Source organism: Olea europaea, unplaced genomic scaffold (assembly GCF_002742605.1).
Source record: "Olea europaea var. sylvestris unplaced genomic scaffold, O_europaea_v1 scaffold2900, whole genome shotgun sequence".
NCBI classification, from domain to species: Eukaryota; Viridiplantae; Streptophyta; class Magnoliopsida; order Lamiales; family Oleaceae; genus Olea; species Olea europaea.
This window is the reverse complement of record NW_019247562.1, coordinates 69,525-91,223: the sequence shown is the minus strand read 5'-3', so window position 1 is coordinate 91,223 and position 21,699 is coordinate 69,525. Positions and strand designations below refer to the sequence as shown.

Genomic DNA, 21,699 nt, shown 5'->3' with positions numbered 1-21,699 from the left:
TGTCATACCTGGGCCAATGGCCCACTCAGGCCGAATCACGTGGCACTCCAGCCGAGGTGGCATATATTGTCGAGGTGGGCAATGGCCGAAGCCCTTCATGCCGAAGTCCACTAGCCGAGGCGCCTTTTTACCAAGGCCTGTGAACGTACCCGAGGTCCACATGCCGAGGCCCATGAACCGAAGCCATGATGCTAAATCTAGTTGAAGATAGCTGAAGCCCTCAAGCGGAAGTATTGTGTGAAATGGCCGAAGCCCCGAAGCTGATGCAGGAGCCTCCGAACCATAAGGGAATGTCTTCCATGTTCACTTCTCCCAAGAGATCGTCTGCATAAAGATCTTATTCGAATGATTGATGGAACGTTTGTCATAAGTATAAAGGTCAAATCTTGTCACTAGTATGGGGGCTCTGCACAAGCAATAAATGCGCTGCAAGCTAGCAAGTCAAACCTCATGCCTGATAAGATGTTTAAATCAAAGAGATGAGGCCACGTGCCACCTCATCCAAGGGCTTCCATTTTACATGTACCACTATAAATACTTCCCTTGTGTAACATCAAAAGGCTAATGCAAGAATCAATACAAAGAACTACACTTTACTTAACTCTCTCTCATTTACTTGCAATACACAAATCGAGTTTATACACATTTACATATACATTTATGAACACCGATTGGTAATTATTGTACAATCGAATTATGAACAACCCGTTGGATTCTGAACGTCACCGTCCCGCGTTGTTGGGCTACTCCCAAGACCTTTGAACCGCTCGTTTTGGACCGTCCACGTGTCTTAATGTGTTGGACATTCGCCCACGTGTGCGCGGGTGAGACCGACATCTATTGGCAACACTTTTTGGGGTCAACAAAAAATAAATTTTACTATGCATAAGATGCTCATATGGATTGACTTACCTTGCTAGCCATATAAAAGCACCCAAAACTTCAAAAGTGGTATATTCAAACTCGGACTTTTCATGCAATAGCTCCTTTAGTCGGTCCAACAACTCCTCATTCATATTAAAACACTTTAAAAGCCAGTACACTAGAATTTGAATGTGATGAGAAGTCTTTATCCAAGCTCAAAAAATCCTGAAAAGGGAACTCAATTCGAGTCGGTTTCCTAGGTCTAAGCCAATTCATCCGGTCCCAAATGGGTTCAACTGTAATTTAACTCGCCCCCCACGGGCCAACTCTGCCAGGTCATTGAAAAACACAGATGCTCCGAGCCCATCACAAAGTGAATGGTGCATGGTTGAGAGAAGAGAATACACAAATAAATGAATTGTTGTTGCTTATGAGATCATTTCTCATCTATCAAATTTGAAACCTAGTATACAACAATTGACAATGTGACGTTTCTTTTCCCTTCAAGTTTACCTACCACTATGTTACCATAAGAAATATGATCTCCATCAATAATAAGTAATGCTAGCGCCTCAACATGGGATATGGCCTAATCTATCTCATCACGGTGCTTTAAGTCCAGGTCATGAATTGCATTAATGGGAGAACAACTCAATCTATGGAACATATAGTGAAGAGCCAATGTGGAGGTGCTAAATTTTCCTCTCAATGTGAGCTCTTGGAAAGATGGGTTTGTTATCCCTAAAGTACCTTTTATCCATTAAGCAACTACCATTTGACTCAAAATCACAGGCCGCGATGAGCTCTCTTTATAATTTTATACTCTTGGCTACTTTGTCCTATCCAAGGAAACTTTTGTTGACTTCCATTACTTGGATTGCTACATGCAAGCTTTGATTGCCAATGCATATAATGCTATCAACGACAGCAGTAGTCATCCTATGTGTCAATTTGTTGTTGAGGTATTAACTTGTTATTAAAGATAATAAAATTTCAGAAAATTAATGCATCAAATAATAGATTGTCGCATAAGATGCTATATAGGGCGACCATTGTTGTCGCCAACTGCAAATAGCATTATTCTAAATTATTATAGTTTTGTTGGGTAAATTATTTTGCACTTAAATTTATTCAAATCACTCTTAACTAATGTCTAGGCACCATTGTTAGAATTAGAATTCATTTTCCTATCAGATCATGTGGCCCACCATTTCTGCAAGGGAGTTGATTTTCGTATTTTCTGTAAAATGTCATTTTTTTTGTCAGATGAAATGAATAAAGAAGTGACTCTTTGAAAGAGTAACAATCCGATTTTTTCTTCTTAGTACAAAAAAAAAAATGAGAAACAAACAAGTGGTTAATTCATCTACTATCCATATATGCCCTATTTGTTTCCCATTATTTCCCATTAATAATAATTTTGGACGAAAATGTCTCAATGTAGAAAATAATTAAAAGAAGGGTAAATTCATGCTTAGGCAAACGAGTCCTAGCCCCTTCTCTATTGGAAATGCTATATCCTTTTGTATTTTTTCGTGATCTGATACTATTCCAGTTAAAACAACGTTAAAATCATAGAAATCGCTTGCTTCCTTCCCCCATATATATATATATATATATATATATATATATATACAATCACAGTTTGTCTCTCTCTTGCTTTTCATTTTAATTTCCGAGAAAAATGAGTAATTTGTCATTTTTTATGTAATTTGACATTTCAGTGGTGCAGGATCTATAGTTTTACATTTTTGTTGACAAAACGAAGCTAATTGTGTTAGAATATAAAATCCATATTAGCAGAATATTCCAGCTTAACAGGATATTCACTTCCAACTCAACCAAGTCCATGTCCGGTAGATTACTTCTTATTCTAGAATTTCTAGATTCTAGAGACTTCCTAGTTAGCTAGTTATTTTCTCTATAAATACTAGAGTTTGTACACATTTTAATTCATTGGATTGTAGTCTCCAATCCCTCCTTCCATGGAGGTTTCTTCCTCCTATATGGAGTGTCTTTCCTCCTTTGTGGAGTGTCTTTCTCTTCCTCATATTATGGAATGTTATCATCCTCCTATTTTGAAATTGTTTGTTCTTCCTATCATGGAGTGTAATTCCTCCTTTAATGGAGTGTTTTGTTCTTCTCCTTATGGAGTTTACTACATTGTTTTTCATTCAATAAATCTAATATGGTATCAGAGCAAAATATTTGCTTCCTGCTGCTATTTTTTCTGGAGTTAATTCATCTCCATTTCCTGTGTTCTGCTCAATGAAGCAGATCTAATTTTCTTCTATCTTGGAATAATTCTGGAAGTCTCATTTCCAGCAGATTTTAGTTCCTTCATCAAAAATAAGTCCAGATTTTAGTTTCTTCTAATTTTCTACTGCCGCTTTATTTTTCCACACGTCACTCAAATCTGGCCCCAATTAATCAGTACTGATGTTGTCTATTGTGTGGAATTTTGCATCAAATTGTATAGCTGGAAGTCTAGGCCTGAAAATGACAGAATTGGACAATGGATTTCAGTCGGTGATGGCAAATCCTTCCAATCTCCAGATGATAATTGAAGCTGAAATACTTTTGCTGGAATTATTCTGTTCTCTGCCATCATTTGGTAAAATATGTGTGACGCATTGAACTCTTGGTGGCTGCATTCTCCCAGAGTTCCGATTGACAACGTAATTTCTCAAGCAAATTTGCATATAATCCAATTTCACCTCCATTGCTGAGATAAAAGTTTAATTAGATGTCATTTTCGGATTCAGAATCATCCTCTTCTACAACTTTTAAGCTCGATTTACCAACATTCGAAGTTGCAAATTCGATGCGTTCACAGTGGAGACCGAAGAGGAATACTCACTTTAGCAGGTTTCATGCTTGTCATTGAAGATTATACTGGAATATGTTACTGTATCATGGAGATTCAACTCGTATATGATCAAAGAAAATTCAAAGTTCTGATGTGCATACAAGGTGTTCGGAAAAATGTCAAACAAAGCTCCTCTGCAGACAGTTTTCCACCGGTCAATTGAAGAAGGAATGGATTCCAATTGAGCTCAATTTTTTATGTTCGATTCAATCCCAGCACTCTGAAATTTCTCATAGCACTTTTCCATTATATCCCTTCGCCTGCTGCCAGCCTGCCACCAAAAGCTCACAAGGTGGAGTTCATGGTCCATGCATTCGGTTCACATTCTTGCAACCAAAGCATTTGTACAAGAGCTGATTCCATCTCTGTAACCTCTTTGATTTTCCATAAACATCGATGAGAGTATTGTATGTGATTGTGTTGGGCTTGATTCCTCAAACTGCCATGTCAGAAAACAAAAGAGCAGTGTATTTACATCCATGTTTCACTCATTAATCTTCAAGATGGATCTCCTAGTCCATCTTGAGGAGGGTGTGTTGGAATATAAAATCCATATCAGCAGAATATTCCAGCTTAACAGGATATTCACTTCCAGCTCAACCAAGTCCATGTCCGGTAGATTACTTCTTATTCCAGAATTTCCAGATTCTAGAGTGTTAGGATCTTTCTCTAGCTGCTCAAGATGATTTTCGGGCTCAGTTAACCTTTAAAGCACCGAATCAACACCAAAACCGAAGGTACCCGACGCCGACCACGAGTTCTACCTATGGTTGTTTTTCTTCCTTTTGCTTGTTGTTTGCTCACTCGCAAAGGAGGAATACCACACAGGTAAAGGGTCACAAAGACACAAGCAAGAGGTAGACAAGATCCAAGAGTAGAATGCACGAAGAAGAAGAAGAAGGCAGCCTCTCTCTCTCTCTCGCGGGTTCTTTCACACAAACGGGACATGAGAGTTACCAATATATATAGTAAACCAACGACAAACAATAAGGTAAGTTATACATATGGTAAGTAGGCTCGACTAGGGTTATGGCCCAATAGCACACCAACAAGCCACAAAGGTTTATTAGCCATCCAATTGGTAAAACAACATTAAGTCGGGTCATCCCATTATTCGGTGTTGATTTATCGTTCAGTCATTCATGTCGACTGACAAAACTGGTTTACATCATCGCCCGGGAGGTCGTTTGACAACATGATGTCTAACAACCTCCACCTTGGTGTCAAAGGACCTGCAAAGAGAAAACGTTTTCCATTAGTAACACCTCTAACAGAAAAACGATAAAATTGGAAATCATTTACCAGTACCGATGTTTAGAAGCTCCTTACAACTTCTAAACTTTACCAGTGGCAGTACTTTCGTGCCCATATCCGAAGGATTATATTGTGTGTGAATTTTTTCAAGTCTTACTACTCTTGTGATATTATATCCCTAATAAAGTGTAGCCTAACATCGATATGTTTAGTGCGCTCGTGAAAAACAGGATTCTTACACAGATATATGGATGACTAACTATCAGAATACACAACCACATACTCATTCAAGACACTTAGTTCATGAAGTAGACCTCTAAGTCATAGAGCCTCTTTAATTGCTTTAGTGGTGGCAATATATTCTGACTCTGTAGTGGATAGTGCAACTATGTGTTGTAACTGTGATTTCCAACTAACACACGAATTTGATAAGGTGAATATGTAAGAGGAAGTTGATTTCCTACCATCCCTATCTCCTGCATAGTCAGCATCTACAAAACCCTTTAATTTCACGCTTTCCTTATTAGAACTAAATTTTAGACCTACGTCACTTGTACCCTTCAAATATCTTAAAAGCCACTTTAATGCTTCCCAATGTTCAGGACTTGGATTAGACATGTACCTACTGAGAGTACTAACAGCGAATCCTAAGTCCGGTCTAGTGCAAACCATTAAATACATTATGGAACCAATCACATTTGAGTATGGAATTTTACTCATGTATTCCACTTCACGTTCATTGCAGGGAGCTTGTTCTTTAGATAGAACAAAATGGTTTGCAAGAGGCAACGTGACAGGTTTGCAGTCCCTCATATTAAACATTTTCAACACCTTTGATATGTATGGAGATTGATGCAAGAATACGATGGAATTTGACCTATTTCGTTCTATTTCCATGCCTAGAATCCTTTTAGCCTTTCCAAGGTCTTTCATGTCAAATTCTCCACTAAGGTCTGCTTTTATATTGTTTATCCACTTAGGAGATGATCCAACTAAAAGCATGTCGTCCACATAGAGCAACAAGAACAAATAATTGTTATCAGTCTCGTTGTGTTGAAAGTATAGGCAGTGATCGAATTTACTTCTTTGAAATCCTATAGTGAGTACAAAGGAATCAAACCTCTTCTACCACTGTCTAGGTGATTGCTTTAGACCGTATAGGGATCTCTTCAGAAAACACACATAATTAGGTTTTAACTTGTCTTTAAAACCTTTTGGTTGATTCATAAAGATTTGTTCATCAAGCTCTCCATATAAAAAAGCGGTTTTTACATCGAGTTGTTCAAGTTCCCAGTCAAAGAGCGCAACCAATGCGAGCATGACCCTAATGGTAGTGTACTTGACAACTGGTGAGAAAATCTCGTTATAATCAACACCTTCTTTCTGTGTGTAACTCTTCGCTACTAACCTAGCCTTAAATCTTAAGGGTTTTATACTACTAGTACCTTCCTTAACCTTAAAGACCCACTTGCAATCAACGATTGATTTATTCTTAGGTCTCGGTACTAACTCCCAAGTTTGATTCTTTTCTAGAGAACTCATCTCTTCTTTCATAACCTTAAGCCACTCCTTAGATTGACCACTATTCATAGCCTCTTCAAAAGTTTCCGGCTCCCTATCAACTAGTTCTTCGTAACTAGCGTATGCAAAATCCAATTCAGATTCAAACCCGAACCTCCTAGGTTCTCTCGTTTGTCTTCTCTCTCTATCCCTAACTAAATTATAGTTAGCTAATGGACTTTCTTCCTCAGAATGCTTTTTTATCACTACTTCATTTTCCTCTTCAGGTTCTTGGACCTGAATCTCCACCTCACTCGAAGTACTAGGTACTGATGTGTTAAATTTTTCTAACTCCACCTTAAACTGATTTCTTTCTTTACCTGATTCAGTTTCACTTACAGGTTCGGTTTCGTTCCTTAGACAAGGCATCTCACTCTCATTAAATGTGACATCCCTACTCAAGATGATCTTAACTCCTTTTTGGCTTCTATCCCATAACCTATAGCCCTTAACCCCTTCGGGATATCCTAGAAAGACACACTTCCTGGCTCTAGGTTCTAATTTTTTCTCACTTTGATGAGAGAAGGCAGCACAGCCAAACGCTTTAAGCATTGAGTAGTCATCCAATTTTCCAGACCATTTCTCATGTGGAGTATCACCATTTAATGCAGCCGATGGAGTCAAATTTATCAGATAACAGGCAGTTACAACGGCTTCACCCCAAAATGACTTAGGAACCCCAGAACTTAACATCATGCAGCGCACTTTATCTAGTATGGTCCTATTCATTCTTTCTGCTACCCCGTTTTGCTGGGGAGTATAGGGAACCGTTTTGTGCCTTGTTATTCCACTTTCTTTACACATCCTATCGAATTCAGCATTACAGAATTCTAGGCTGTTATCTGTCCTTAAAAATTTGATCCTCTTGCTAGTTTGGTTTTCCATTTGTTTCTTCCAATTGTTAAAGTTATGGAAGGTTTCAGTTTTGTCTTTCAATAGATAGACCCACACTTTCCTGGTGTAGTCATCTATGATAGATAGAAAATACCTATTCCCACCCGATGTGGGATTACTAGCAGGACCCCACATATCAGAATGCACATATTCAAGCATGCTTTTAGCCTTATGTGTACTAGTGGAGAACGACACTCTATGGTGCTTTTCGAGCACACAGTGATCACAGAACGATAGGTCAGACACACAGTCATTACCAAATGCACCTTTTTCATTAAGTAGCTTAAGTCCCTTAATGCCTACGTGTGCAAGCCTACTATGCCACGTATGTGTGTGATCGATTTTGGCGGAAGAAATAGAGGAGTTTAATCATCTAATTACTTCCCCAGTAGTGATGTAAATATCATTTTTCTTGATTTCCTTAATAGAGATTAACACACCCTTCATCATTTTAAAAATACTGTTTCCAATTTTACCAGTGAAGTTGTCTTTCTCAAGTCTTCCTACTGAAATCAAATTCCTAGATAATTTAGGAATGTATCTAACTTCCTTTAACATGTAGACAAAACCCGTGTTAAATTTTATCTTTATATCTCCAATTCCAGCAATTGTATAGGCAAAGTTATCACACAGAACTACTTGCCCATCATTAGATTCTTGCAAGTTTTCAAACCAGTTCCTTTCAGACGTCACATGAAAAGACGCACCAGAATCTAATATCCATTCATGCATGTGAGAATTAGTAGTTAGATTCAATTCAGTAGTGTATGTGACTGGACTAGTGATCACATAGACTTCACCGTTTTCGGTATCGGAGGTAGATGATAACACATTTACCTCATCTCTTTCCTTAACCTTTTGTTTTCCCCTTTCTTTATGGCAATCTTTTATAAAATGCCCTGTGCCTCCACAGCCATAGCATTTTCTAGCCTTAGTTCTAGACTTTGACCTAGGTCTACCATTGCCTTCTTTTTCCAACTATTACTACTTGATTCGCCACTACTTTGGTATCCATCATGACTGGCTTGCCTAAATTGAGTTCTACCCCGCATCATATGCAACTCTCCACTCCTCCTATCCTGTTTTTCAGCCCTCATTTCCATTTCTTTACTCCTAAGAGAATCTACGACAATTTCAGGTGTTAATGTGTCCCTATCATACTTAATGGCATTCTTAACTTATTTATAAGAGTCCGGGATTGAATTGAGCAAGATAATAGCCTTATAGGTCTCAGACACGGCTTCGTCACAATTGACAATAGCTTGCACCAATTTGTTAAATACATCTAAATTGTCGTCGAGATCCTTTAAAGGATCCATCTTAAAGTTGAAGAATCGTTTGAGTAGGTAGAGTTTATTCAGTGTAGATTTAAGCAAGTATAAGTCTTCTAGTCTTTTCCAAAGTTCTTTGATGGTTTTTAGTTTTCCCACTTTTCTTAAGACAGCGTCAGACAAGTGTAATATTATTGAGGTATAGGCAAGCTCATCGGCTTTCTCTTTTTGTTCTTTTGAAATGTCAGGTGCAAAATTGCCTTCGATGGCTTTTGACATCTTTTGTTGGACTAATATGCCTCTCATCTTTTGTTGCCAGATAGAGAAGTCCCCTTTACCGTTAAATATTCCCAAATCAAAATTATGTGTTGTCATTGGTTAACACACTAATTAGACCACACGAAGTAGTATTGGGAAGCGTGATAAGATAATATCTTGTTAATTCTTAGCAAAAGTAACAATGAACCTAAACGCTACGTCCACCAAGAAATACCAAGCACTTAAATCAAAAGAACAAGCACTCAATTAACGCAAGTAATCCTAGTTCTAGCACAAGCAATGGTTACCCCTTCACGGTAACCCCAAAACCTAACGATCACCCCACACAATGATCTTGCTATTACTGAATTTAAATGGATTAAGCCAATTTACCAGAGCGGACCTATTTGAGTCCGTAGAGTGGAAAAAAACGAGCTTGCTGTTCAATTGCAGTCGGCATCGCACCAGGGGTAAAATCGTCCAACTTTTTCTGTGTAACCTGAAACACAAAACAAAGTATATCAGCGCGTTCAGGAGATCGAAACAAGCAAGTTACCTGAAGATAGCTTCGCGGAACGCTGCCCATGCGCCGCCACTGCTTCGCCGTCGCCGCCCACGCACCACCTCACCAGGGGCGCCTCGACCTGTTGGTAATGGGTATGGCCTCCGTTTGTCCAACCGAGCTTTGGTTTGTGAGTAATTGAAGAATTTTAGATTCGGGTACAATGTTGAAATCGCGAAAATCAACCAATTTTGAGCCGATTTTTGCCAACCAAGCTCTGATACCAAATGTTAGGATCTTCCTCTAGCTGCTCAAGATGATTTTCGGGCTTAGTTAACCTTTAAAACACTGAATCAACACCAAAACCGAAAGTACCTGACGCCGACCACGAGTTCTACCTATGGTTGCTTTTCTTCCTTTTGCTTGTTGTTTGCTCACTCACAAAGGATGAATACCACACAGGTAAAGGGTCACAAAGACACAAGTAAGAGGTAGACAAGATCCAAGAGTAGAATGCACGAAGAAGAAGAAGAAGGCAGCCTCTCTCTCTCTCTCTCTCGGGTTCTTTCACACAAATGGGACATGAGAGTTACCAATATATATAGTAAACCAATGACAAACAATAAGGTAAGTTATACATATGGTAAGTAGGCTCGACTAGGGTTATGGCCCAATAACACACCAACAAGCCACAAAGGTTTATTAGCCATCCAATAGGTAAAACAACGTTAAGTCGGGTCATCCCATTATTCGGTGTTGATTTATCGTTCAGTCATTCATGTCGACTGACAAAACTGGTTTACATCATCGCCCGGGAGGTCGTTTGACAACATGATGTCTAACATAGAGACTTCCTAGTTAGCTAGTTATTTTCTCTATAAATACTAGAGTTTGTACACATTTTAATTCATTGGATTGTAGTCTCCAATCCCTCCTTCCATGGAGGTTTCTTCCTCCTATATGGAGTGTATTTCCTCCTTTGTGGAGTGTCTTTCTCTTCCTCCTATTATGGAATGTTATCATCCTCCTATTTTGGAGTTGTTTGTTCCTCCTATCATGAAGTGTAATTCCTCCTTTAATGGAGTGTTTTGTTCTTCTCCTTATGGAGTTTACTACATTGTTTTTCATTCAATAAATCTAATAAATTGTGTTCGAGTCTGATTTTGCAAAAATGATGTCCTTAGAAAGGAATGACAGCAAAAGTAAGTGGATTCCATTCGCACCGTCTTTTTCTTTCAGTTAAATTTTTTTCACAATAAGTGACTGCGCGTTTGTACACATGCGTATATATACGCATTATCTGCAATTGATGTAATGTAGTAATTGGATTTTTTATTGAGTTCATGGTGTTGCACGGAGATTCAGGTGTGAAAATGGATTGCTTAACTTGTTCTAAATAATTTAATCTATGCTGTCAAATTTGTTGGTACTTAGATGAATTAAGTTTTCATTTGATTGAATCATTTATTTATTACTTATTTTGTTTCTTTTTGCCTAGTGGTGTTTCGTTCGTCTATGCTCGAGCCTCAACGAATGCAACAATTAAGCTGAAGTGAAATTTATATAGGAATGTAATTACGTGACATAATTGTTTTACTTGCCTTGATATGATGAAACAGAAATTGGACTGGGATTGACGGGGTTTGGAGTATTTTTTTCATTCTTGGGCATCATTTTCTTCTTTGACAAGGGGCTGCTTGCCATGGGAAATGTGAGTATAGTTTCTAAACTGGTAGTTAACTGTTTCATAGATACTTTTCATTTCTCATCTTCCCAGTACCTTAATGTTCTATTTGACTATGTTGTTTAACTTGGTAAATAGATACTCTTCATCTCAGGGGTGGCATTGACCATTGGACTCAAGTCATCTGCACAATTCTTCATGAAACGATCCAATTTCAAGGTCTTCTTTTTTTGCTTTATAATTTTGCATTTATGTTTTCTCGTACAATTTTGCTTTCCTCTTATTACTTTGGTAATTCTCTCGGTTATTGTAGGGAACAATTTCATTTGGTATTGGCTTCTTCTTGGTTGTCATTGGATGGCCTATAATGGGAATGATTCTTGAGGCATATGGATTTGTTGTTCTCTTCAGGTTTCTGTTCACTTTTTATATGGACAATGTACTGAAGTCCAAAATGGTTTACTATCTTCTTGGTTCTAATGAAATATTTTTTGTGCAGTGGCTTCTGGCCAACGCTGGCTATTTTTCTGCAAAAGATACCCATTCTTGGTTGGCTATTCCAGCAGCAGTTTGTTAGATCGGTATGTTCGCTTTGACTTTTTTAATTAATATTTCAGATCGCAACAATAATGTTGGGTTTTTGATACCCAATAAATCTCGTACTATGATGTTAACGTGGGTTAATATTATTTCATAGGCATAGGTTGATGAATGAAATAAGTCCAACAATCAAATCCATGAGCTACACTCGGCCCAATTGTATTCCTTATGGATGGCTTGAATTTTGGCCCGTTTACCCCTTTAATGGCCCAATTTAAAGCCTAACCCTAGAGTATATATTTGGCTATAACCTTAGCCACTTTCAAATGATGTTTTGTGTGATTTTGTGAGACTTTGTGTGAGAAATAGGAGAATCCCGGCTGCCCTCTTGGTAAGTGAAAAAACAGCCCCTAGAAGTGTCCTAAACACCTGTTACTTTGTGTAATTGGTGGTTCCTTCATAGTATACCTTTGTGATGTCTTCTCTTAGACTTTGTGGCCACAAATCATCATCTTTTCTTATCCTACGTGGGTAAGATTGAATAGCAACCGAGGTGAATTATATTGGTTGTGGTTTGAAACCGGTTGGATTGGTTGTTGGTATATAAAGGTACGTTGGACTGAGCCTGATAAACCACCGTTTGAAGATCCTTTTCAGAGAGCTTCCGCAACAATTGGTATCATAATAAGGTCTTTCGAGCCTTTGTCCGGGGACTCGAATGATGAGATCGCTGATGCCGACCACCCTCTGTGTCTTTGTCAGTGAAGTAAATCACCTGGTCAATGGGCTGGTGCATGTTTTCGAATGTTTGGTGTCAGTCCACGGCAGGAAGTAGGTTGGGTGAAAGAAAGGACTTTGGAAAGGGGAACGACATGTGAAAACTTGCTCTAAAGGGGGGCTTCCTATACCCATAAAAGGAGTGGCCAAAGAAGACCTGAATAATCCTGATCTTTGAATCTACCAGAAATCGTCCAGAAAATCGACAGAAACGTAGCAGAAATCAGATCAAAAAACTGTCCAAAAAACTGTTAAAAATCAGCCCCTGTTTTGGTGTTTTCTGACCAATCCAGAAGGATTTTAGAAAAATGGAAACCACTGGTATAACGTGCAGGTGGTGGCGATCAAGGCGGTCAGGCACGTGTGGACGACGGCGGCGCGTAGAGGCCACGTGCAGAGAGGAAGAGGGACGCGCGAGGGCGCGTGGAAGGGAATTTCGAAAAGGTCCCTTCAGGCAGTTTGTTCCTCATATTATTTCTAACATTTTTCGTGTTGGAAGTTTTCTGTTTCAGGATACGTAGTAGAATCTGGATAGCGTTGTTCTTCGGGCGTTCGAGACTCGATCGTGATTTTTTGGTTGCTACAGTTCCAGAGACTTTAGGACGAATAGTGATAGTCTTGAAGTGGTGAATTCACGTCTCTCGATATTTACAGACCTTCAGACGTGATCCACTTGGTATCGTATTCTTTGCTTTTTATTATTGCAGTTAAAATAAAAGTGTAGAGTAATTTATTTTTTGCATTAGAGGTCATCGTGTGGGGTGACATTAGGTTTGGGATTACCATGAATGGGTAATCATTGCCTGTTGCTAGACCTAGGAATTATTTGTTAATTATTTGCCTTAAATTCTTTGTGAATTTGCTGTCAATTTTTTTACATTATTAGAATTGCATGTGGCCTTAGGAAAGTTTACTGGACTATTCTATGTGAATTATGTTCATACTTTACTTGTGGTCATTATTTGGCATTGGTGGCAAGTGTAGGTCTAAAGTAAATGCGAAAAATAACATATATTTTAACTATGGTAAAATTTGGACATAATTGAAAGAGATTGTCCTAGGATGATAATAAAAGGAAAGATGAGGATAGAGACAAGGCGAATGTGACTTTAGGGTCGAGTAGTGATCCTAGTGAGGTTTATTGAGAGAATAAACCTGGTTCTTGCATTACATCTGTGTGTAATCCTTTCTGCATGTATGTGGTCACTTAATTCTGTTGCGATGTTAATTTTACACTTTCAATATGTTTGATGTGTGTAATTGCATGAATTAGAGTGATCTTATTACTTTGTGTAATATGTTTACATGCATAGTGGGTTGAGTTTTGTGGCGTACTCTATTTGATCTGTGAGTGGTGTGAGAGTGTGGTAGTGAGAAGAAAGTTGGGCAACCGCTTCTCTCCTTTATCTTTGTGAGCCTGTATGGTTTGTGAGATTATGTGGGGCAACCATGTCAGGGTTACCTTCTTTATCTTTGTGAGCCTCTTTTGTGATTGTTGTGAAGTAATCGACTCTTTCTTCGATTCTCTTGGAGAGTGTCACCTTCACTATTTTCTTTGTGAATTTTTTGGGAGCATTGGTGAGTGGTTTAACCTTTGTGGTCACCGAAAAGTGTTGTTTTGCTATAGTGAGTTTGAGATGCATTAGCAGTGAGTTGGATGTCTTTTGGTAAGGTGGAGTATAGATGCCTAGAGATGCATTGGTGATATGCACAAGGGATGTAGAGTGTGACATTTGGATCATGAGTGGAGATGTGATCAAATGTGTAGAATCCTTTATCTGTGAAAGAGACCCTGATCAGGTGGAGTGTGAGAGAGGTACTTCTATCACTTCTGTAAGGTGGAGTCCCATTATTCACGTAAGTTGGGAGAAGTGATGTGGTGATAGAGGATTATCCCGTGGACTTAGGATCTATTGTGACTTGCTAGTTAGACATGAGTTGAGTGATCTGTCTAGTGAGCTTGGTGGGCGATGAGAGAAGATATGTGTTCTCGAGGTGTGAGCAACTCGGAATGGGATAGGATAAGTGTGGTGAGATCTTTTCTTAGGGTCATTTATGCATGTGTTGCATATGTGGACGACCGTGGTTTGATTGACTTGGTGTTAATCTATGGTTCTATGTGAACGTGTTTCTAAAAAAATCTGTGTGTGTTATCCTATAGTATATCGTCATCGCATGTGTATTTGCTCTTGATTATTTACTGTTAAATATTTGCTTCTACTTGGGTGTTTTTGACCTTAGCCCCAGTGAGTACATGGAGCAGGTATGATATGCGTTTCAAGTTGGAAACACGAGGTAAGGTCTGTGATCCAATTTTATTGGCTACCTTGATTATGCAAGTGTTAACTGTGTGTTTTGATTACTTGCAGATTTATTGGGCATCAAGGTGGAGATTTGTTGGGTTTTTAATACCCAATAAATCCCGGGTTATGATGTTAACGTGGGTTAATATTATTTCATTGGCATAGGCCGATGAATGAAATAAGTTCAACAACCAAGTCCATGAGCTACACCCGGCCCAATTGTATTCCTTATGGATGGCTTGAATCTTGGCCCGTTTACTCCTTTAATGGCCCACCTTAAAGTCTAACCCTAGAGTATATAATTGGCTATAACCCTAGCCACTTTCAAATGATGTTTTGTGTGATTTTGTGAGACTTTGTGTGAGAAATAGGAGAATCCCGACTGCCCTCTTGGTGAGTGAAAAAATAGCCCCTAGAAGTGTCCAAAACACCTGTTTACTTTGTGTAATTGGTGGTTCCTTCATAGTATACCTTTGTGGTGTCTTCTCCTAGCCTTTGTGGCCACAAATCATCATTCTTTCTTGTCCTACATGGGTAAGATTGAATAGCAACCGAGGTGAATTATATTGGTTGTGATTTGAAGCCAGTTGGATTGGTTGTTGGTAGGGAAAGGTACGTTGGACTTAGCCTGGAAAACTACCGTTTGAAGATCCTTTTGAGAGAGTTTCCGCAACAAATAATTTCTGAATTTACACTGAGGGTGCGTTTAATTGTAAGCATGGAATTTGTATGGAAAGAAAAATAAATTTTAGGCAATTTAATTGCTTAGAACTTATTTGCAAGGAAATTGTCAATTAAATGTGTTTGATTGATTTAATTTTTAACCTAGAAAATATTATACTTGTCCATTTTTTATTGGTGGATAGATGAGAGAGGGGGAGAAAGAGAGTGAATTCCTGGGAAAATAAAATCCTACTTTCTCTAAAGAAAATATTTTTCTTTGATTTTGAGGAAAATATGATCACGTGATCAATAGTAAAAAAATGTTTTCCATGGAAAAAATGTCAATCAAGTAGCACAAAAGTAGGAATTTGAGTGGAAAAAACACATTTTCCATGGAAAATATTCGCAATCAAACGCACCCTAAATTTGAGCTTTGAATGAAGTTGCTTTTAGTTATTTCCTTATACTTGGAGGTTGTTTTGTGCATTGAATATTGATTATGCTTTGAAGTACGATAGATATATGCACGGAAATATTAGTTTTCTCTTTGCCTTCCTAAGATTTTGATGAATATTGAGTTTTTGATTATTTTTTTAGTTAGTATTTTGTTTATTAAGTATATTCGGAATTCAATTCCAATTAAGACTTTTAATTTTTGTTATTATCTAGATGTTAGTTGTTTATTAGGATTAGTCATTAATTAGGTTAGAAATTTATTAGAATTAATCGTTTATTATGTTTTCAGATATTATAAACAAGGGTTGTAGCCTTAATGGCAAAGGAGGATTTTTTTTTTTTTTTTTTTTTTTTTAAATTGAAATAAAATATTAATTGTTGATATCTTCTCCAATTTTTCATAAATTCTCAGTATTTGATATTTAAAATCAATGAATCCAAGTTCTCTTTTTTCGCTCGCAAATCTAAGAGTTTGATGCCTAAATTCTTAGTATTTTTTGAAATTAATTGGAACTAGAAGGTTATCATGTTGCGGTATTCCTTTGGAATCAACGAGATTTCGATAGCGTGTTCGTTCATATCTATTTCATATCTATTTCTATCACTTCTGTCACCCTACATCAGTTAGTATTGGAGCCAATGTGTTTTTAAATTGTTCTTTTTGTTTGTCAACGTATTTATTGCTTTCGTGCTACATCATTTTTTTTTTTTTGGCTGCAAATTTTCCTTGAATTCAAAGGATTTTGCATGTTTTGATTATGAGTCTAGCCTTAAGCTTACCTTTCAATTACATGGTGTAGACACTGCGCATCCATCTTTTCATTTGCTGTAAAATTGGCAAAATAGATTCTCCTGACTTCACTTGGTACATATTTGAAATATTAGATATTGTGCGAAGAGTTCACATACCTTTTCATAGTCTGAAATGAGTCAAACAACTAAAATTTGATCCATTTGCAGAAATATTTACTTCTCCAGATTTTATGTTGAAGCAAATGAAGAGCTAGTAGTAACTTTATGTTTAAACATTTTGCTCCAATTTGGATTCTGCTTTTTCTTTGATTATCCATATTTGAGATGTTGAGGTCTAAATTCTTTCCAGTGTAAGGAAGAATTGCATTCATTTCAATACAAAGAAAGAGAGCGGCATAATTATGCTCCTTTTTAACCTTTCCCATCTTGGATGCTGGATTGCCTTTTCACATATCCAAGTTACATCATAAGATGTGTGTTGAAATTGCTAATTGTTATATGCAGTTCTTTGACCGTTATCGTGGAAAGAGAGTCCCTGTGTGAATTTGATCCATTCCAGGGAAGTGCAAAACTGGCTGCTCTTTGCCTCTTTGAGTGTTGTAAAATACTGTTTGACCAACATATTCATATAATTGAAGATAGCACGGTACGCTCAACTGATGATATGGGCGTGATTGATACAAAGTCAATCTCTTTTAGTTTCATTTGGACTTGACATTGGCAAATGATAATCAATTCTTTTGACGGAAGCTTAATATCCTACGATTTTGTATCCAATTTACCATTTTGAGTTGATTCGTTGATTTTTTCTGTTTGTGGACGTGCGGCGGTTGCATTTGGATATTCTAAACCAGACAGAATTAGAAGTTGTGAGTTATATTACAATTGTCGTGCCATTGATTGTATGTCCATGTTTAAGGATTCTCTCAATTTTCAGCAGACGAAAGAATCATTACAGTGATATTTACTATAAATACAGAGATACATACTCTTATACATAAAAAATAAATAAAATAAGGAACTCGATTGTATTGTACCAAGTTTAACTGCATTGTTTAGTGGCTAGTGGTAGATTTTATTTTTTTTCACCTTCCCCTTCAGCTAGATCGAAGACATCTGATGTGCTTGTTAGAACTTCAAATGGTGGTTGTTTGAAGCCCTTTAGTGAGTATTGTTGCCATTTACTTTTGTGATTGAACAAACGGCAATCAAATGAGTCCTTTTCAAGCATTTATTTGATAAAATGGTGAGCTATTTCATTATGTTTAGTCTTGTCATGCTGAACAGGATTACGAACTATGCCGATCTCTGTCTTCTAATCACGATGCTGATTCATAGGCTTCTCAATTCCATCTTCAGTTGTCCAAGTGACTGCTTTAAATCATAGGACTTAGCCAATTTCATGAGCTACGGCATGAACTGTCTCTACCCTACAAGCTACTAGAGCTTGCTTGTTGATTCTCCTTGTTATTACTTTCCTTGAATGATGATAAAATGCCTAGATATTGAAAATCTATTTGTGCCACTCCCAGGTTAATCAGCGTCCATGTAAGTTTGAATCTCTAGATGAACCCTTTACCAGACAAGTCTTCACTTGGAGCTCCTTTAGATACTTCAGAATTCGATATATAGCTTGAAAGCATTCTGGAGTTGGTCCACAAACTGACTGATTACACATGCTAATAAATAAATAAATCAAATATCTCAATTTCTGCAGCAAGAATTCCTTATAGTTTCTCCAATGCATAAAAATCATTATGAGTGATTGATGTGTACTCTAAAAATAGTAATTTTACCATAAGTAGAGTTCTTGTAGAACACTGTAGCCAACCTGAGAGAGGAATCGAGAGAAACCGTCCATATTGCCTCTCACTTCGTTGTTCAAGTTCTTGAACATTGGTTGAGTCATACATTTTGAATGTCTATTGCAATTTCATACCGGACATTCAATAAAACTTTATCAATTGCACCTCCTCCAGTAGCAAGTAGCACAGGTTTGGCAAAACATGCTCAATTACGACCAAGAGTACAACTTGCACAGAAGACTTCAATTTTAGTTCTCGAATTTTCCATTTCGTCTATAATTTTCTGCAAATCTTAGTAACAGAAGTACTTTCATCCACTTAAAAATGAGGGAGAATTACCAAGAATTTCTATATCAAACCATTGAAGCTGAGACAACATCCGACAGCATATGCGAATACTGCTAAAAGTATCATTAATTATAAACCAACTAAAATAGTAGAGCAATCACGTCTGAATCATGGTAGATATCTTCTGTTGCCCCCAAAAAATGTCGTCAACGGGTCCCCGGCCTCGCCCTCTCCACACCTGCACATGAAACACCTCATTAGGCAGCAAAGCCGAAAGGTCGTTGCTCAAGAAAAAGGTCCAACCACCGTTTGCACTCCGATAGTCAAGTCAATGGTTAGACGAAATATAAGAAGAGTGCAAGAGTTAGGAGTGGGGAAATGGCTAGGGTTGTGAAACATACTTTAAATGAAATGTAGCCACATATATATAGAAAATGCAGATGGGCCTTGTAGTCCAAGCCAAAGTCCAATAGAAAGGCCCAATATGAAATATTTTACATGTATAACAATAGTCCCCCAATTCTAAGTCGTACATTCATGTGCGGGCCGGAATTCGAAATATAAGCTGTCAAATATGTGAGGTTTTTCAGATTGCCTCAGAAATAAGAGTAGCTTCAACAAACAAGGACTTACGAACTACCTTGAAAGTATGCATTGGTGTCAAATAGGCGAGTACTTATGAATTGCCTCTAGAATACAAATTGCTCCAATAAGTGAGGATTTATGAACTATCTCAAAAAAGTTATTTGCAAGTCTGAATAAGCAAGGACATACGAATTGCTTTGAAATATAGATACTCAATATAATTTGTCGAAATTTCAGCAACATCTCCTCCGTAATATGAACTAAACCAACCTATAATAAAATATAATATCTCCATTGCACATATATTAAAAAAAAAAAAATTGGGGTCTATTTGCCCCTCCAAATACTCATACTATTAAGTAAATAGTGACGTATTACATTTCACCAAGATATAATATGCAAAAAGCCTATTATGTATCATAGCAGGTGTCGTACGTCGCATGCTTGACTATAGTGTAGATAAGTGACATGTATACTAGCTTTAGTAATAATAGTGTCATGGGTCATGAGGCATGCTAGCAATGATGTGACATGCATTCTTGGGCCTAATAATATAATGCATATGATAACAGTAGTCATAATGATACTTTACACCCCCGCATAACATCGACGTGCGGAGCTCCAAGGTGTCTATATGCAAGAGGCGCATAAGCAAGAGGCGCGTCCGAGGCGTGGAGTCCCTTGAGGTGATTCTCCGAGGTGTCAATTTGTTTCAAGGCGTATCTTCCAAAGTGTAATGTGGCCGAGGCATTACGCTGAGAAGACGAGGAGAACACCTCTCCATTGTCAGTCCCACAAATGGATTAATGTGATTAATGTGACGTCTTTGTATGTATCATAGCAGGTGTCGTACGTCGCATGCTTGACTATAGTGTAGATAAGTGACATGTATACTAGCTTTAGTAATAATAGTATCATGGGTCATGAGGCATGCTAGCAATGATGTGACATGCATTCTTGGGCCTAATAATATAATGCATATGATAACAGTAGTCATAATGATACTTTACACCCCCGCATAACATCGACGTGCGGAGCTCCAAGGTGTCTATATGCAAGAGGCGCATAAGCAAGAGGCGCGTCCGAGGCGTGGAGTCCCTTGAGGTGATTCTCCGAGGTGTCAATTTGTTTCAAGGCGTATCTTCCAAAGTGTAATGTGGCCGAGGCATTACGCTGAGAAGACGAGGAGAACACCTCTCCATTGTCAGTCCCACAAATGGATTAATGTGATTAATGTGACGTCTTTGCCATATGCCAATCCAAGATCAGAGGAATTAAATACTAGCCCACCTAGGAAGCGACTAATGGACGCGTACAATCGAACACCTCGCATCGTCGAATGGCTATACGTTTTTCACATCTAGCTGCACCCTTTGCCTATAAATACCAAGAACTCAGTTGAAGAAGGTGAGTGCTCATGTCCATGCTATTCCACAACTAAGAGGAATTATTTTCTCCTCCCCCTTTAGTTTGTGCATTCCAGCACCACTGTCACCATCGTCGATTGATTTGATCGTCAAAGTATATGTGGTCGTCACCACTACACCCAATATCGGCCAATACGCCTGACCATAGGCCATGTGAAGGGCCCAATTCGCGAGGTCAACAATTTTCCTCCTTATGTGCAACAACAAATGGTCAGGCATTTATGGCGGATACCGAGGGTGGTGGTAATGGCCACATACACTTCGATGATCAAGTTAGTCGACAATGGTGGCTGCGGTGCCGAAATGCACAAACCAAAGGAGGAGGAGAAAATAATTTCTCTTAGTTATGGAATAGCATGGACATGATCACTCGCCTTTCTCAACTGAGTTCTTGGTATTTATAGGCAAAAAACACCACTAGAGTCTAGAAATGAGGCACGTATAGCCATCCAATGGTGCGAGGTCGTAGGCGTCCATCAATCTCTTCCTAGGTGGGCGGACATTTAGTTCCTCTGATCTTGGATTGATATATGGCAGAGATGTTATATCAATTATTTCTAAAGATATAGAAACAATCTTGTGTAAAAGATCCATTTATGGGACTGGCGGCGGAAAGGTATTTCTTCTCGTCTCCGCAGGGTAATGCCTCGGCCACATCACACTTCAAAAGATACACCTCGAAACACATAGACACCTCAGAGAGTCACCTCGAGGGATTCCATGCCTCGAATGGGCCTTTTGCTTATGCTCCTGCTTATGCGCCTCTTGCATATATACACCGTGGAGCCTTCTTGCATTAAAATACCAAGATCTCAGTTGAGAAGAGTGAGTGATCATGTACATACTACCACAACTAAGAGAAATTATTTTCTCCTCCCCCTTTGGTTTGTGCATTCTAGCATCGCTTCCACCACCGTCAGCTGACTTGATCGTCGGAGTATATGTG

General features: G+C 38.2%; 1 protein-coding gene across 1 annotated transcript; it reads left to right on the top strand.

Annotated features, from left to right (window-relative positions):
* The first annotated feature begins 9,554 nt into the window (after window positions 1-9,554).
* On the top strand, window positions 9,555-16,262 carry LOC111384367 (vesicle transport protein GOT1-like). The gene is made up of 5 exons (XM_023008643.1): window positions 9,555-9,627; window positions 11,092-11,183; window positions 11,295-11,375; window positions 11,470-11,556; window positions 16,221-16,262. The coding sequence occupies exons 1-5, from the start codon at window positions 9,555-9,557 to the stop codon at window positions 16,260-16,262; spliced, it is 375 nt and encodes a 124-aa protein (XP_022864411.1).
* Window positions 16,263-21,699: the final 5,437 nt, after the last annotated feature.

Excerpts from the sequence above, each read along its gene's own strand:
- LOC111384367 (XM_023008643.1), top strand. The coding sequence starts at position 9,555 with ATGCGCCGCCACTGCTTCGCCGTCGCCGCCCACGCACCACCTCACCAG. Across the intron at positions 11,184-11,294 it reads GGCTGCTTGCCATGGGAAAT|ATACTCTTCATCTCAGGGGT; the intron begins GTGAGTATAGTT and ends CTTGGTAAATAG. Across the intron at positions 11,376-11,469 it reads TGAAACGATCCAATTTCAAG|GGAACAATTTCATTTGGTAT; the intron begins GTCTTCTTTTTT and ends CGGTTATTGTAG.